The sequence below is a fragment of the Lampetra fluviatilis genome, chromosome 35 (genome assembly GCF_964198595.1).
Source record: "Lampetra fluviatilis chromosome 35, kcLamFluv1.1, whole genome shotgun sequence".
Classification (NCBI taxonomy): domain Eukaryota; kingdom Metazoa; phylum Chordata; class Hyperoartia; order Petromyzontiformes; family Petromyzontidae; genus Lampetra; species Lampetra fluviatilis.
Genome location: NC_136309.1, coordinates 927,671 through 946,154, shown reverse-complemented (window position 1 = coordinate 946,154; position 18,484 = coordinate 927,671). Strand labels below are relative to the sequence as shown.

Sequence of the window (18,484 nt, the reverse complement as noted above, 5' to 3'; positions counted from 1 at the left end):
TAACCCACTTCCCGTCATCCAATCGAGCTGACATTTTCCACACAGACTCGTTGTGCGAGACAATTAATGTTCGTGAAAAATGTTTAAATTTTTTTTACACTTTTTAGGCAAAAAAAATTATTTTACATTTATTCGAATACAACTCATTCATGGCTTTGGCTGAACGTCACAGTGTAGGAGCCCAGAGCGTAACCCCTCCACAGGCCGTGGCGGAGTAGCGCAGTTGGTAGCGCCCTCGCTTCCCATGCCAAAGGTCGCGGGATCGATCCCCGCGTCCTCCACAGGCGAATATATTTTTAAATCCTTTATATTAAGTTCGCTTGCTTGCTTAGGACCGTGCAAATCTTTCGCTCGTGTTTTAACCCACTTCCCGTGATCCAATCGAGCTGACATTTTCCACACAGACTCGTTGTGTGTGACAATTAATTTTCGTGAAAATTTTTTCCAAAATTTTACACTGTTTAGGGAAAACAAATTAAATATTTAATTATCAATTGCTTAATATTGGCAGACAATCATCTGACCCATAGGTAGCAGCCATCTCAAGCCAGAGGACGACAAGACTCTAGCCGCCACGCATATAAAGGATTTATAGTGAAAAACTTTGTTTTTACGGGTTTACTTGTTTTTTTTGGCCTAGGTCTCTTTTCAACAATATACTTTTAATTCAATGAGCTCTCCACTGATTACATTATGCAACACAATTTTTGTTCCTGGGTATTAAGTGTTATTTTTTTATTTCTTATGCCTAAAAAGTATAGAAAATTGATATTATTCCCCACAAACTTTGCTTTTGTGACCAGGCCAACCGTGCTAATCGGTGGTGCGGGGAAGGACAGCAACTAGAAGCCAACGCAGCATGGCGCGCCTCTCACTTCGCATCAATTCGAGTTGATCTCATTTAACCCCGGCGAGAAATTCAGATTCCAGGATGCCTCATTCGTGAGGGCGACCAGGACGATCGCCATCACGTCAGGCCGTGACTCTTCCCTGCCAAGTGACCCTCTCCCCTGCCACGAGTCTGACCCTCACGCCAGGCTGTGACTCTCACCCCTGCCACGAGTCTGACCCTCTCCCCTGCCACGAGTCTAACCCTCACGCCAGGCTGTGACTTTCCCCTGCCACGTGACCCTCTCCCCTGCCACGAGTCTGACCCTCACGCCAGGCTGAGTCTCACTCCTGCCACGAGTCTGACCCTCTCCCCTGCCACGAGTCTGACCCTCACGCCAGGCTGTGACTTTCCCCTGCCACGTGACCCTCTCCCCTGCCACGAGTCTGACCCTCACGCCAGGCTGTGACTCTCACCACCCATACATCAAGCACAGCAGCAGCAGCATCTGAGGTGCAAAGTGACGATTGCCCTCCACGTGCTTCACAGCCACGAACGCAGACCCCCATTGTGTGCCACGTGCCGCCTGCTGGGTGATGGGGGCGCATGCAGGCCCACGTCGCCGTGTCTGTGTACCGGCGTGTGTATCGTTTGTCCTGTCTCACACATCGGGATATCTACAAACACAGCAAATGGATGGCAAGTCCACACGGGACGTTGTGTCAACGTTGGCAGTGCTGTATAATTCGCATCAAAGCTGCGAGTTCAAGTTGCCGTACCGCACCGCAGGCGATTTTATGAACACGACTTGCCGCTGTGCAGACAGACGCAGAGCAGTGGGCTCTGTTGTTTATCACCGCTGCTGCTGCTGCTCGTGGTGCTGATGCTGGCGATGATTGGCGTGAGCCATCCCGCGTGACGCGCTCGCGACGCCGCCCCACGTGGTTCCATGCGGAATTTCCTGATGCCGCGGTCGGCAGAGCGAGGGGAGAGGAGGCATCGTCACCAGTCCCTGTTAGTCGTGGGGGGGGGGGGGTAATTACAGCAGGTGGGGAGGGGGGCATCATCAGCTGATCGCCCCGTGTAAAGCTCGTGCAGTGGAAGGCGTATCAGCTGATGAGCTCGCATCGTGGGGGGATGGGGGGGCTCATCAGCTGTTGAGCTCGCGTCGTGGGGGGATGGGGGGGGGTTCATCAGCTGATGAGCTCGCGTCGTGGGGGGATGGGGGGGGCTCATCAGCTGATGAGCTCGCATCGTGGGGGGATGGGGGGGGCTCATCAGCTGTTGAGCTCGCATCGTGGGGGGATGGGGGGGGGCTCATCAGCTGTTGAGCTCGCGTCGTGGGGGATGGGGGGGGCTCATCAGCTCATCCAGTTCGGGGCTCATCAGCTGATCAGCTCGCGCTGTAGGGGGGGGGGGGACTCATCAGCTGATCGGCGTTTGAAGTTGGAGTGGCACAGCAGCTGATTGGCCAGTGCTTGGTGTGGGGGTCGGGACAGATCAGCTGATTGTCACGTGCTGGGGGGGGGACAAACAGCTGCTCGGTGCGTGCCGGGGAGACAGGAAGCGAACCAGCGAGGAGCAGAGGGCTCTGTGCGTGTGTGTCTGTGTGTGTGTTGACAACTCAGGGCCATGAAGGACGTGAAGAAGACGGCGGGAACCATCTCCTGCGTGGCACTCGTGATGCTGATGTGCTGTGCTCAGGGAACAGATGCAGGTGAGAGCGAGAGCGAGCGAGACAGACGACGTTTGCGACTCGGTACACTCTGGTGTGAGGCTCGAGACGAGGTTGATGTGATGACTCGCGTGTGATGTGGTGTGAGAGGCACCGTGTGGTGGTCTGAATAAAGGGCGCGCGTCTTGGTGCCAATTCTCACGCCGCGTGGATTGTGAAGCAAGTGGCTGTGTAACAAGGCCGTGTTGCAACATCAGCAACTCTCCGTGCCACCGTCTTCTCTTCCGGGTTATAAGACGCTCCGGAAAATAAGACTGATCCCAAACTTGAGCCCTTGGGGTCAAATACCTGATCCTAGTCGCACATGTGCGCGCAGCTACCGGATTATAAGACGCACCCTACCCCCCAAACAACTTTGCTTTGAAATACAGGGGCTGGAGTGGGGAGAATACGGTAACACGGACAGCTGTGGTTGGCCTCTGTTGCCACTCACTGGTCGGAATTTCTAACTTAAGAGAGAATCCGTGGTGGAGTAATTCGACCATACTTCATCTCTCTGGTCAGTGCGGGTTGGTGAGGTCTGGGTACACAGACGTAGCATCATAGAGTTACGGTTACACGCGAATGGGGTGTTTTGCACTGCCCTCCAACTGCCAGCCACGTGCAATGATTACAAGGATGTGTTTTTGATATAATGGCCCTCCTATACACCGCGCGTGTATCAAGGCACGTCACATCTCATCAATACATTTGAAAGTGCACCCCTGCTGGCAGCTACCCCTGCTGGCAGCTACCCCTGTGCGGCACAACGTGACTGGCAGTAAGGGGGGTTATAAGCTAAAGCAGCCAAGTCGGTTGAGATGAGTGTTGCTAAAGCAGTGGTCCACTAATGCACTCGTGTGCTGCTGCTGCTGCCCCTACGCCACTCCGGGTCACGTGCTCCGCAGACAAGTTGGGATTTCAGATATTCGGCACTTTCAAAGTTTTTCAACTTTTAGACTTTTCCATTCATGCCTCTTTAACACGAGCTAAAATACAGGCGATCGACTCCGAACGCATGGAACTGTATTTTTGCAACTTGTTATCATAATCTAGCTTAATCTAGGATGACATTTCGTATTGTACATTAGACGGCCATCTGTAAATGCACACGTGGATGGAAGGCTACTCACACCTTGACCGTCACGGGGGGTTGTTTGACCGCTCCTTGGCTCTTGAAAAACGGCGGACGGGGGATGAGAGACTGGAATCACTTCAGACATCACTCGCCACCGATGTTGGCCGTGGCCATATTCATAGCGTAGTGCCACGCAGACCACTCTGCCACTGCTGCCCTCCCCCCAGGAATACAGTATGGTCCAGATTGTCTCATTTTGACCTGGTAAAGTTGTGGTGAAAAATAAGAATAGGGTTTACTCCTTCTGGCAATACAACCAACAGTGCGTGTGGTTAATGTCGACTTTATTCCTTGCGAAAGGGATCTATTTGGTGTTTGAACATCTAGACGCCTGTTTTATTGGCAGAAAGGGTAAAACCTATTCTTATTTTTAATACTTTGATACTGGCAAAAAGGTCCCATGATAAAGCGGTGGTGTTTGGCCCAGTTAGACCTGCATTGTAAAGTTACCAGTGGTGTTGGCCCAGTTAGACCTGCGTTGTGAAGTTACCGTCAACTGTATTTCGTACCAAAAATGCAGAAGTGATCTCGCGTGATATTTTCACTTTTCATTCGCGAAATGTGCACTGTTCATGACCTCATTCTCGTGGTCACAAGACGGCCCACGGCTTGTTTTCCCACACCTCCGATTGGCTACGTACGATGCAATAGAAGTTCAACATACACACGTGCATGTGTTTATGCACCACTGTACTTCACAGAAAATGGAGCTGGCACACATTTCTGAGTAATCCAGGAGGCTGTGTCCTCGAGCCCTGCTCATCGCATCTATACTCATCGGGGTGTTTACTCTGCCAATTTAACGATGGTGACAGGCACAGACAGAGTACTTTGCCAGGCTTAAATGGTCCTCTGGCAACACAGGATTCCCATCCCATGTGTTAAGGAGGCAAAGGCGGCCATGCACTGAACAACATCCTATTTACATACAATCGCGTGCCAAACCCGTGACAACAGTCAGTAGCACCTTCCCTAGCAGTTCAGTTGAATTGGACATATGCGTACTCGCTCTGTGCGTCCATGTGACTTAAGATTATGGGGAGTGGAAGTGTAGTGTAGCGGTCAGCGCACCACCCTACTACAAACCCCGCGACCCACGTTGGAATCCCGCTCGTGACCATTATAAGTGATGAATATTTTAACCGTTCCGTAGCCTCCCCTGGGTTGACTCGGTATCAAGTGAGTACTCGCGGTGCAATGTGTAAACATCGCCACTCGGTGGGCAGAGGCGGTCGGGTCGTGGAGTTGGCCACCCCACCGCCACGCGCGCCGTGCCGACCTTCGTCGGCGCTACTCGCCAACGGCACTTGCTCCCAACAGTCTGTAGAAGGCTATACACGGGGGACCTTTGCCTTCGTGACTTCAGATTACACGACGGTCACGCTCTACGTGAGCGGCAACCCACGCCATCCGGACGTGGCGCTGGGCAAACTGGACCCGGTGGGAGGAGCGGCGTACGGGACGCTCAACGACTCGCTCCTCTCCACGGGCTGGGCCGCGCTCGAGGTGCGCTCGGGCTACGGTGGCGGCCGCGGCGCCATCGGGGACTCCGACGTCGCCTTCCTGGCCGGATACGTGGAAGGATACCTGACGGCACGGTGCGCGCACGCACATAGACAAAGAGCCCCCGTGTAGCCTTGGCAGACTGTTGGGGCAAGTGCTGTTAGCGAGTAGCGCCTGTGAAGGCCGGCACAGCACACGAAGGGGGTGGGTGGCCAGCACCACGCCCGGCCGCCTTTGTCTCCCCAGTGACGATGTTTACACACCCACATAATATAGGTTTTTTGGGTTAGATTGCGTAAATATAATAATGTGTCGTTAAACCCGCCACCACCCGACACAGCCGACTAGAAAGGGTTGTCATGTAAACAGAACGTGCCAATTCGTCACCAGTACAGCACACCGGTGTGTTAGAGAGCCAAGCCACAACCTGCACGCCTGTGAAGTGAAGGAAAGAGTGAAATGCAATCCGAAAATACAACGCTCCAAGTGAAGGTGAAACTTGGTTCTGTGATTTATTTTCCAGTTGTACCGCATGCTTTGTTCGGCACGATATCCAACATTTCGTTTGCGTGCACCGGGAGCTGCTTTACAACTTCAAAATTCTGGAATTTTCAGAACTAGGTTCCTGAATAAACTCCCAGCATGTGAAGTGAAAAGTAGGACATCGTGCGTAACAACCCAAAAACACGTCGGAGAGCCATGCAGCACAACTGCAAAAACATTCGCAGTGGTGGTAAAGATCCCGATATTGTTATTGGAAGATGCGAATGAAGTTGGCACATCTACAATCAATCGCAATTGGTGGTTGGTGCCCATGGGATGGGGTATTGAGCACGATGCGTCATCACGCGCACCAAGACTGAACATGGTCACGTTTGCTTGAATTAAATAACCCCACTGCTTGCCATGAACGAGGAGTCTTCTGCAGTAAATTATAAATGTGCTGCGTGCTTTTTGTTATTGTTTTTCTCCAAACAGATACATCAACAATCACTTCAAAAACCTGTACCCCACATTCATTAAGGACAATCAGACCCATGCCATCCTGGAAGATTTCCTCCGGTACGTGTCGCCGATTATGCCACATGAAAGAATGAACATCAAGACGTAAAAACGTGTTTACATGCCACGAGTTCACGTCCCACGAGTTAAAATCCCAGTCAGGGTTTCACTCGGTCCATCAACTATCCAGGGTTACTAAAGTTGATAACTGCGTCGTGGGAAGTAAACAGCGATGGTTATGGTCTTACAGATATACCAACCCTTGCCACAGGAAAGTGTGGTGAACATTGAATGATTGATATGCAGGTGTTTGAGGCATCCGATGTGAGTGTTGGATAAAAGAGGCCTATTGATGTATATCTTGTTTTAAAGTGACTTCAAATTGGGCTCATTTCAGCCATTCATTCCCTGGTATAATCTGATGCTCTTCCAGGCTATGAATTTCCATCAGAATGTTTCTGAACCTCATGACCTAACAATCATAACACATCATCGTGATATAAGGATAACACCATCGCGTTACAATTTCTTACCCAGGCCTCCATCTCTTCTGCTTCCTCGTTAAATGGAAACATGTCATGATAACGATAATAAAAATGCTAATTTAATACATTTGTTGGTATTTGCGCCATTCTTATTGCACAAAGCTATCACGAAACGTTCTCTTTAAACACTGTTCCAGAGCCTCGTATTGACGCGTCGTGGGTTGGAAGAGCATCTCGCTCTTAAGCGAGCAGTGCACAGCTTAATTGAGCCTCCCAACACACGAGGTATTTAATCAATAGCTAAATGAGGCACACACATGATGGATTAAATTAAGTACAGGTCCAGAGGCTGTGTGGCTCGAATCCAATGTTTATGTCGCAGAGCTGATTTGGCGCCACTTTGTTCCTGGGCTCAAACGCCTGGGGCACGCGAGCAAAAAATGAACGCAGGTTTCTTGGTCCGGAGCAACGTTTGTGTGCTGCCATTTGTAAACGAGCGAACATTTCAGCTGGTGGCCTTGGTTACCCACTGCCAGCTGTTGACTACAACTCTATAACTCTGAAGAATGTCCACTGTGATTGGGCGGCCTTGACCCATTTGTCTCCATAATGATCATCGACTTCGACGTTAGGGGGAATTGCAGTTACACGCGTGAATGTGCGAACGGGAGGAACGTTGCTCGCTCCGTAGTTGAGTATTTTTCAAGGATGTGTTTAAGTTTATCTTGTTTGTTACACGGGTGATCCCCTGTTTGTCTCTAGTGGGTTAGATGGAAGGAAAGGCTCACGATCATTCACCACACAAATAAATATTTCTGATTTGCGCACGTACAGGGAGGCCCAAAAGTCAGGACGCATCAGGTTACGCCATTTATTTTAATGCTGGCATTACAATTTATTTCAATGTTTATTTGTTTCGTTAATATTTTATCTATGATTATCGTTAATATCAATTTTTCCCTCCTTTTCAGATGACGCTTAAAAATGAAAAGAAAATTTACTAAAGTAAATGTACCTGCGGGTTTCGGTTTGCGCTCCGCTCTGCCAGGAAGCAGGACTCGTGGGCGCGTGTTCAGTCGCGGGAGAACCACGATGACCCTTTCTGGAGGAATGTGGACTACGTGCTGTCGCAGCTCGACGGGATGATCGCGGGAGCCACGCGCAGGAACGCCGAGCACGGCATTAAGGTGTGGCCCCGCAGAGCGAAGTCGAAGGCCGGTGGCGGCAGCGACGAAACCTCGACCCGAGAAGCTGCCGTTCTCGTTCAAGAGCAGGGCCCATCCGGTGCTGTGGCCGTGGGGCCAGAGAAAGATGCGAGCCACAAGCTGCGCCGCTTGGCTCACGGTGGCTAGGAGATGTTAACTACCTCGCCTGGTATTCAGGAGGTCGTGGCTTTGATCCCGACCCTGACACTTGCTGTATATATGGAGTTTGCATGTTCTCTTTCCCCGTGGTCGCGTAGATTTTTCTCCGGGTCCTCCGGTTTTTCTCTCCACATTTAGAAACATTCATTTAGAGTATTTGGCCGCGATAAATGTCCACACGATAAGCCACTTTGTCGAGCTCTCAATTGTGACCAGGTCGCTTCTGTACTTTTATGGCGGGGGGGTGAGGGGGGAGAATGGTAAAATTAAAGGGAGGAGCACTTAGGAAAGAATAACTTGGACGAAGCGTGTTGGTGAACTTATCAACCTGTCATAGTCCCGGACGTTATACGAGTATTGAATGACTAGCTTGTTTGCCCTTCCTAGGACGGAAGCTTCATTTCACTGTAGCACTGTGTATAACTGACCTTCCATTTGTTCAAATTCACTGCTCTGATACTTTATTCTCTTCTGCTTTCGGTCGCTGGGGTTGAAATAAATAGGAATTCGATACAATATCTGGAAAAGCATAAATTAGACTTACCTTTTGTGTCAAGTGCTGAAGAAATAAATGAAGACGCCAAATCCACTTTGTTGCTGCGTAGAATTATTTATTAGATTCGCTTTCAATAAAGACGCGTCAAACTTAAAGCGAATTTGCGAAGAAAAAATGTCTTTCCGCTCGACCTGTCCGAGTGTAAAAAAATCCAGCCGCTCATGAACATTAATAACGGGGGGGAGGGGAGGGGGTGCGGCATGTGGAGTGACGTCACGTGCGTTACACACACACAGACGTTCTTGGCTCATTCTAGTCGTATTGAGTGATTATGTTTGTCGTCGCCCTCCCCACGCAGACGGACCTCTCCTTCCCCGCGCTGTATCTCAACGCCGTCGGCGACGTCATCGACCTCGTCAACGCGCTGGTGCCGTCGCGGCGGCCCCCGTGGCTGTCCCTGAGCAAAGCCGAGGCCAAGAGGCTGGTGCAGAAGAGCGGCCACTGCTCCGCTCTCATCAAGGTGTTACACGAACAAAACAAATTGCTTCCGCGCCGGCGAATAGGTCACGGTCGTGAGCGACGCAAGATCCAGCTACGCGTAAACTATTTAAACTATTGTTTACTTAATTTACTGGGTAAGACCCACTGAGCTATATAGGTATTTTTCAGAAGCGACCTGGCCACAAATGATGGCTAATCGAAGTGGCTTATCATCACGTGGACATTTCTAGCAGCCAAATGCTCTAAATGCGTGATGTTGATTCTAAATGTGGAGGGAAAAACTGGAGGACCTGGAGAATAATCTACACGACCCCAGGGAGAATGTGCAAACTCCAAATATACAACAGGCGTCAGGGTCGGGATCGAACCCACGACCTCCTGCATATTGGGCGAGGTAGTTAACATCTCCTAGTCACCGTGACGCCTCGAGTCACAGTGATCACAGTGCGATGCAATAACCACTGGGCCACCGCCTCACCTGAGTCCAGTGGCAATTGTTGATGCCAATACTAAATCATTGGGAGTTTAGGAGACTTGTGTGCTTATAAATATCCTCTCATGATGCTTACTGGCAATATATTTCGATTTACGTTTTATTTTTACATCTACAATTCAATTCCTGATATTGAAATATTAACTCTCACCGTTAATTGCAGTCCCAATAATCAATAATTGAGTTGCTATTATAGATTCCTAATTTAAATGAATATTTACTGGCTGTTGTAAAGTTGTACTGTAACATCGATTCTTCTACATCGGATAATAATAGACACTGTTAAAATGCGCTCATTACCAAACACGCACAATTTAGTAAACATTTTGAAAGTTGAGCTAATCTTGCTTCCTCCATAGATGTTACCTCCTGAGATGTGTGCGTGCCAAATATTGGCAGATAAATATTGAATGTAATCTTCATTACGCTTGCTCATACGATCACAAAAACCTGCGTAATCGTCTGCCGATGTTGATTTTGACTTGCCCAACGTGCCATCAATAAACAGGAGTGCTCCACACAAATTCATGACAGGTTTTGGCAACAAGATGATGCGCCAATTAGCTCATCGCCATGCTAAAAGAAAGAGTAGAACACAGCAGAATACTGCTCGGAAACTGATCGTTCAGCCCTTGATTTACAAACTACATTTTCTGTTTTATATTTTAATTATGTTTAATCGTCATCATGATCTTGGTCATGAAACGTGCTCCATCCACTGCTGTAAAATTGACGAGAGCAAGTGATGATTAATGTCTTAGATGGATAGGGAATGAGGGGTATCCATGGAATTGAGATTATGAAGAGGAAGCGGGGATGGTAGTGGCTAGAAGGGAGAGATTGAGGGGTCATGGGATGAGCGAGGTGAAACAGAAGCTGCCCAATGCGTTATCAACTGATCCATCAGCCACCATCTCTTCTCGCTGTGCCCTACCGAAGCCTGCTTACTGTCCTGAGTGAACATGAAGTCTCTGATTGGCTTCGTTTCATCGTGGCCCAGGCGCTCCTCTTTACATTCCAGCATCATTCTGAGTGTCCATATCGTCACGCTTCTTTGCACTTTTAAAAAAAAAATCCCATTTTGTCAGCGTTCATGTTTCTGGTCCCTGGTCCCGTAATGTCGTTGTAGCAGGCCTTTGGAATACGTCATTGCTGGCAATATGTATTGTATCTATGCCCTATTGTACTCGATATTTTATAAGTATTGTGCATTCATATACATTTTATTCCATGTAAAGTTTGCTGATTTGCCTTTATCTGATGTGAAGTGCACTTTTTATGAATGAAGATCCAATGATTGATCTGTCGTAAAGAAAATTGATCGTCAAATTTGTATTTTCAAATATATCTTTTATCTTTAGATTCTGCCTGGATATGAGAACATATTCATGTCCCACTCGAGCTGGTTCACCTACGCAGCCACCATGAGGATCTTCAAGCACTGGGACTTCAACATTCTGGACGCCTCCACGGCGAGCCGGCAGATGTCCTTCAGCAGCTACCCAGGTTGGTGTCGCACGCCGCAGCCATTCGCCATCCCTTATGCACGGCCCCACTCGGACGATCGACGGTGCGGAATGGAGGAGCGTTTGGCTGCGTCGGTTCGGCTCGCCAGCCCGGTTTGGTCGTCGCTCCGTGCGTCAGCGGGGAGCGTAAACGACGCCGACGACGATCCCGTCTCTCCCTGGCAGGCAGTCTGAGCCCGCGTTTCGGTTGCATGAGTAGGAAGGCGCTTGGCTTCTCGTGGTGTTGCCGCGTGGCTCTCGCCGACGTGTTGTCGGGTCGCGTTCTTCGGGACGGCGATGTCCGCCGTTTCGCTCCACGTGTTAGGGGAGCTTCTTTAGGCTCACAGTATGTGGAGCGAAACGTCTGACATTGTGCCAAAACGTCGCACATCATCGTGCGCGGTACGGACCGAAAACGTGTCCGAGAGCAAGAAATAAATGTTGGGCTTGCTGGGAACATCCGGCTGCCACATCACGTTGAGCATAATCTCTTGTTTTCGTAAACCCCCCCCCCCCCCCCCCACTTGTCTTGTTTGACCGCAGGCTTCCTGGAGTCTCTGGACGACTACTACCTGCTGAGCAGCGGGCTCGTGCTGCTGCAGACCACAAACAACGTGTTCAACGCGTCCCTGTATGCGGCCATCACTCCTCTGTCGCTGCTGGCGTGGCAGCGTGTGCGCGTCGCCAACATGATGGCTCGTGGTGGCCGGCAGTGGGGCCAGGTCTTCTCAAGACACAACTCGGGTGAATGGGGCGCGTCGGAGGGGACGTCGCACCACGGGGCGAAGGAGGCGGAGTGGTGAAATCGGCTTGTGGGAAAGATGCTCGGTGGATTGGGTGAACTTAACACGGTGTTAGGGTTTTTCGAGGCAGATATTACGATTTGCAAATTGATTTTTGGGGATTTTTGGTCATGTGATGATGATGATGAATTGTTTAGGTTGTTTAGTTAACTGAGAATATAAAAATAATAGTTGGGAAAAATAATGAAATTGAGAGCCTTCTTGATGTCTCACAGGAACCTACAACAACCAGTACATGGTGCTGGACTTGAAGAAGATTGAGCTGAAGAAGAACATTGCGGACGAAGCCCTCTTCGTGGTGGAGCAGATTCCCACACTCGTGGTGTCGGAGGACCAGACGGACATCCTGCGCAAAGGTGAGCCGCCGAATCCGTGCGACGTTTTGGCTGCTCCGCAGTGGACGGGCCCCCACGTGTGACGAGGGTTCGGGGGGCGGGGGGCGGAGGGGCACGAGTGCTCTTGCCTATGACATCAGTCGCCCGCGGGCAGCATCTGTTTGCGCGACACCCTGCTGATGACACCGAGAAAGTTTGAAACCGGAGAAAGTTTATGTAATTCTCGCTGAAGTGCAATGAGGGTGAAGGATTCTAGAGGCACTCTGGAGGCGAACAAGGCCTCGTTGTGTCAGCGAAGTGTCACGCTTGTTCCACTGGTGACTATAACTCGTGGCTGGGAGTACGGCGGATCAGATGTGAACATTGCAGGCCATAGAGGCTCACCTCGTGGCTGTCGATGTGCATGGCGATTTGCTGGAACCTGAGATGTGCGCTCCACCAACCCCCCCTTAGGTTGACTTAGCCTAGAATGATGACCTGCTGTGGCACCGGATGTGGTGCCAGCACCACCACCCTCCTTCCTGCAGCTTTCCCAACCATAAAGAGACGCTCACTGTAACGCGCACACACAAGCACGTATACGCACACATGCACGCTCGTACCTGGAAACACAAAATACAAAGATCCCCCGTATAGCTTTAACATACGGTGGGGCAGATGCTGTTGGCGAGCGCCGATGAAGGCCGGCACGGTCTTCATAGGTGGTGGGTGGCTAGCACCACGCCTGATCGCCTTTGTCTCCCTCGTGGCAATGTTCACACACCACACCAGGTACTGATTTGAGGCTGAGTCGACCTAGGGGAGGCCCACGACAAGTTTACATATTTGTCAGTGGTGTTAGCTGTGAGCAGAAATCGAATTTGGGTTGCTGTACTCATAGCGCAGTGCGCCAACCACTACACTACCGCTCCCCACACGCGCACATACACACACGTACATACACAAATACACACACACACGTGTATGCGTGCAGTCAGCAGAGCCATCGCTGTCACCTCTTCCGCTTGACGCACAGCGAGGATTTGGGTGGCGAGCGTCATGCACGGCTGCCCCTTTGTCCATGGGACAGTGGAGTCGTAGCCATGTCCGCAGTGACTCGCTCGCAGGATCACTGCAAAGTGCGCTGCACCTAACCCGCGCCTCTGCCCGCCAGGATACTGGCCGTCCTACAACGTGCCGTTCTATGAGTCCGTGTACAACCTGAGCGGCTACCCCGAGTTCGTGGCCACGCACGGAAGCGACTTCTCCTACGAGCTCGCCCCTCGGGCCAAGATCTTCCGCCGCGACCACGGCTCGGTGGTGGACTTGGCCTCCATGAAGGGCATCATGAGGTCCAACAGTGAGTGCCCCCAGCGACCTCCCCCCCCCCCCCCCCCCCCCCCCCCGGCGACGGAGCCCTCGACGATACCTGGCGGTCGTTGGTGCCGCCTGTGGAACCCGACGCGGCGCTCGCAACTGAGAAGACTTTGGGGACCGGTGGCGCTGTGATTGAAAGAAAAGATTGATTTCAGATTGCCCCCTTCACTCACACCGCCGTATTGTAACAGCGGGTTGCACGATACGCTGGCAGCATTTGCAAAGTGCCACATTGTACAATGTGTTCTACAACTGTTGTATAAGTCACAGTGTTCTGTTTGCAGTTTCTCTCCTTAAGATGCATCATTGTCGAAAACACAAGCCTCCTCTATCATTTCCTGTCAAAGGCATTGTTCATAAAAGTTGTGGTGCGATCGTGTAGATGTAGTTTGAATGCATTCCAACTGGAACATATAAAAGATCATTCAAATGAAAGATCGTTTTTTTTCTTCAAGTCGATGTTATAGATCCTGTGATGATATTTATAAGCCTGTGTTCTTTTGCTCTGGTGGTGTGCCCAACATTTATAAAATTTGGAATTCAGAATTTGAGAATATATCCTTGAGATATTGAGCCGTGCTTAGAGCAGTTTGCTTGGAATGGACCTAGGATTATCAGTCTGGGTACATGCCGTCCTAAGGAGAATACGTTTCCCGTCATCGGAGACACTTTATGGAAGTACGTATGAATAAAACATAGAAGCGTAAACCTCAAACAATAACATTTACATGAACGCCTTTTGACGCATCAAAATGTGACACTTCTGCGGGGTTAATGAGGCACTCATTGGTATTAATTGTTAATGAAGAGGTTTGAACAGAACATGCCAAGTTGTTTACTTGAATGCCTTTGAACTATAAATAATTAGCCGCGTCTTACTGAATAAACACTATTGGCCGAATGGAAATAAGTAGGTGGTTAAGTGCCCACTCGAGCATGGTGTGGCACTCATTTCTCGCTTGCAGCTCTGAGCCATTGGCAGAAACGCCACACTCCTCTGGCAGGGACATATTTATTCGTAGATAAGCACTAGTTACTCATGAACAAAAACGAATAAAAAAAATCCTGGCATTTGGAACCTTATAATTGCGCGCCACACTCTATGACCACTGCTGCGTGGCTTGAAATACTTTGAATATTCGAGAATTTCTGGTGCTCGAATGCAATTGTCTCGGGGCAGCTGTCAATGTGATATAAAAACACAGCGATGTACCAACAACAGTGCTGCTACCTCCCATGGTCACTCACTCCCTTGTCTCCGCGTGCAGATTACAAGTACGACCCTTATTCTGAAGGCGACCCTTGCGATTGCATCTGCTGTCGTGGTGACCTCAACCCAACAAAGCCGGCTCCCGATGGCTGCTACGATACCAAGGTACGGAGCAGAATGGCCCACGTCCCTCACCACATGCGGCCGTGCATTAAAAGCCCTCTCGTGTCACTGTCACGTGTGGCTTGTTGGGAGCTGCACTCTATTAACTATGAGCAATTTTTATTTTACCAGGTAAGGCCCACTCCATAGCGCTTTTTCAGAAGCGACCTGGCCACAAATGATTGCTCAACGAAGTGGCTTTTCACACTCCAAATATACAGCAGGCGTCGGGGTCCGGATCGGACCCACGACATTCTGCATGCCAGAGGGCTAACGCATCGGAGAGAAAGAGACGGAGCTTGACGGACCATGCCTGGCCAAGGGCTGCGGTGCGCAGGATGGTGGTTGCGACACAGCAGAGTCCGTGTACGCTGGGGGTTCGTGTAGAGGAGGAGTTGTTTAGCGGAGTCGTTGTGACAGACCGTGCTGGTGAAAGGCGCCACACGGGGAAAACGTCACACAACAAGAGACTTGGAAAATCCGTTTCGGTCGCAGGCATCTGGAAACTGTTTTACGTTTTTGGTTCCATACCTAAATGCGTCGGTGTATCTCGGTTAATTATGGAACAGTTGTGAGTGGCAAAGTTGTATGTTGCTCTCCACCGAGCCTCAGGATTTAATGAGGGCACTTTGAGAGCTTGCGCTTGATCCCGGGACGGTGAACCATATCGGTAACCGAGGGCAGCACGCAGATTTACCCTGGTGACACCGCGTCCGTGTGTGTGTGTGTGCGCGCGGGGTGCCCCAGGTCACGGATTACTTCAACGCGCGGAACTTCACGTCGTTCGTGGTGAACGGCCCCACGGTGCAGCCCGACACGCCACCCTTCAGCTGGAGCAAGTTTAACGGCACGTCCCACGTGGGGCTGCCGCCGATGTACGACTTCCCCTTCGTCACCGTGTGGCCCGCCACCTTCGCTGCCACAGCGGGGCTGCCATGAGCTGGGGACCTCGCCCAACGCTGCGACCCCCTTGACTGTCGCTTCCCTGGGGGAGGCCTCTCCCCAGCAGCGAGGCCGCTACCTCTCTCGCCCTGCGCGTCCGCCTAACGCAGGGGTCGGCTACCTGCGGCTCTTTAAGGGCTGCGTTGTGACGTTAATCGCATTGCGTTGCGGCTCTAGAAATATAGAGGTTGTTTTTACCAAATTATTTTGGTTGCCGACCCCTGGCCTAACGTGATGCTTCTTCGATTTTCCCCGATATCTTCGCTGCTTAACCTGGCCACGCGGCGCTGTTCGCAGAGGCCGACACTCACAGCCACAATAATGTGTTTTCAAATCCTTTTTGGGGTCATTTACAGCTCATCATCCCACCAGGGCCAATGAAATCAACACCATTTTGTGGGAAGTCAACAAGATGTGTTTTTGTAGAGACTGGCTCTTCGCCATGGGAATGTTGAATTGTCACCGCTAGCTCAGGGCTGCCAATGCTCATTTATGCAAGGAGAGACTTTGACCTTTTGACTCATCTCCACTACAGCTGCCCCTTTGTGCGTGTGCTCTTCCCTGTGTGCTGCTGCTGCCATTACTCGTACGGTCCATCAGTTGCCTCCCCTGCAAATAGTGTCCCCTGCAAAAATCTCCAGCTCCAAAGTGTGAATTTTTATTTTCTCCTGTGCATGGTTCGTAGTCTTTGCAGACTTTTCACTTCTCAGTGACCGCATCTTTATAACCACTTTCATAGCTGGCAGCCTGCCCTAGTAGGAGAATCCTGTGAAGGCAAGGGGAGGGGGTCTGTCGCGTTTGAAGACAGAATTTTAAATACAAAGAGTGCCAAATGTCACTCGTAAAGATATCAGCCAAAAAGGGCTGGCAAGTCCATGATTTAATATTACGTAGATTTTTGTCTCTTCGATGCGTTTTTCTTATTTGTTTACTTTTTATTTTACATTTTCTTCAGGGAACTGTGTTCCTGCATATTCGCTGTCGCTCATAATACGATGCAATGTGCTCAGACCTGCGCTGTATGCCAATGTATTTTTACCAAAAAAATAACAGATTTTTTTTCAACGCAAAACATTTGGCAGTTTAACTCCGTCTCAAGGTCGCCAGGCTTGTGACTGAGATGCCCCATGGCTGGCTGTTGTTGCCCAAAATGCAGGCACCCTGCCAGAATTTGCACAAACCGGTTCACCCTTTGTGTGGAACAAAGTCGCCTTCACATATCATGGCAGACATTACAGAAACTGATAATGTAATCAATAGATATAGTAACAGGAAGGAGGCTGACTGCAGCAGTTCAACTCCGAATAAATATCAAAAGCCCATCTCAGCATTGTATAGTTTTTTTTTGCTCACTGGAGGACTTAATTCCAATCGGAGGATGGTCGGTCTGATGCATGGTGGGAAAACCTATTGCACTACAATGATTTTTTTTTAAAATTCTGCTTTCACGATAATGCAGCACAAAATACTAATTATTGTAATAAAACACCGAACGTAACATTCGTTTGCTTCCCGATGTTGTGTTTATGGTGATCGAGAGGACGACGTAGTCCCCTCCTGCCATCTGAGCCAGGTGTGCTGGTGGTGCACGCCTGTGATGCAGCGCTGCGTGGCCGAGGGCTGGTGGATCGTGCGAATGTTGTGAACCTCCCTTTCCGTGGGCATCAAGGTGCCATACCCTGAGGATTCAATCGTGGATTTTCTCCGGGTACTCAAGATTCCCTGTGAGCACAAAGTCAACCGCTGATTAACGGAATGGGCCAATCATCCCAATGCAGGATGCTCCTTAATAATATTGCAAGTCTCACTGAGGCTTTCTTGAGCTTAATAATTATTATAAGCACATGGCTATAAATCACTTAGAATATGCCCACTAGTGTTAAATCTCGGAAGCCAGGCAGGGTTCGCTCCCGCACAGTGGTTGATTGGGTGATCACTGGGCATGCCAGGTAGGTGCCAGGTAGCTTGCTGGGCTGTGCCGTGTGGAGCTCATCGGAGGGCAATGCAGCGCACCGTTGTACACGACACTTTTGTGCGTCCACGTCTTTGCTCCCGCACCTTTAACTTTGTTGTTTGTTGTTTAGACCAGGAGATCGATGCTCGATTTTCGGGCGCCGCGTTGACGGCATTCCTCGTGACTTCTCGCCTGACGGAGCGCGCCGCTCGAAGGCCGCTGCCATCTTTCCACTCGTGCTCGCGCACCGACGAGAGTGTGACGACCGTGGCCAAAGAGCCCCCGACAACCCTCGCGGCGTGGAGAAGAGGGCCCCTTGTGCAGCGGCGGGTTGACTTCGGGGCTGTACATTTACGTTATAATAACAAGGGGCATTATTTATGTTTATTACCAATCATGTCCGTGGGGCCAATGCTTCCTTGACGGGTGTGCGCGACGTGGAGCGGCAGTGAAGGGTGAAGGGGGGGGGGCCGCGGTGGCGGCTCGCGCCTCGTCGAGCTGCAGCGGCCCCTCGGCCCCCGTAGCTCTGTCACGCAACAAAGACAAAGATCCCCCGTGTAGCCTTAGACTGTTGGGGCAAGTGCTGTTAGCTCGTAGCACCTATGAAGGCTGGAACAGCACACGAGGGGTGGGTGGCCAGTACCACGCCCGCCCGCCTTTGTCTCCCTAATGGCGATGTTTACACACCGCAC

At 50.5% G+C, this 18,484-nt stretch overlaps 1 protein-coding gene across 1 annotated transcript; it reads left to right on the top strand.

The window, feature by feature from the left end:
* The first annotated feature begins 1,778 nt into the window (after positions 1-1,778).
* On the top strand, positions 1,779-17,340 carry LOC144944460 (phospholipase B-like 1). The gene is made up of 12 exons (XM_078872616.1): positions 1,779-1,843; positions 2,458-2,546; positions 5,048-5,279; positions 6,163-6,246; positions 7,720-7,858; positions 8,890-9,051; positions 10,887-11,031; positions 11,574-11,774; positions 12,049-12,189; positions 13,322-13,507; positions 14,793-14,899; positions 15,644-17,340. Exons 1-12 carry the CDS (start codon positions 1,779-1,781, stop codon positions 15,833-15,835), a joined length of 1,743 nt encoding a protein of 580 aa, XP_078728742.1. The 3' UTR covers positions 15,836-17,340.
* Positions 17,341-18,484: the final 1,144 nt, after the last annotated feature.

Excerpts from the sequence above, each read along its gene's own strand:
- LOC144944460 (XM_078872616.1), top strand. The coding sequence starts at position 1,779 with ATGCGGAATTTCCTGATGCCGCGGTCGGCAGAGCGAGGGGAGAGGAGG. Across the intron at positions 9,052-10,886 it reads ACTGCTCCGCTCTCATCAAG|ATTCTGCCTGGATATGAGAA; the intron begins GTGTTACACGAA and ends TTTTATCTTTAG. Across the intron at positions 14,900-15,643 it reads ATGGCTGCTACGATACCAAG|GTCACGGATTACTTCAACGC; the intron begins GTACGGAGCAGA and ends GGGGTGCCCCAG.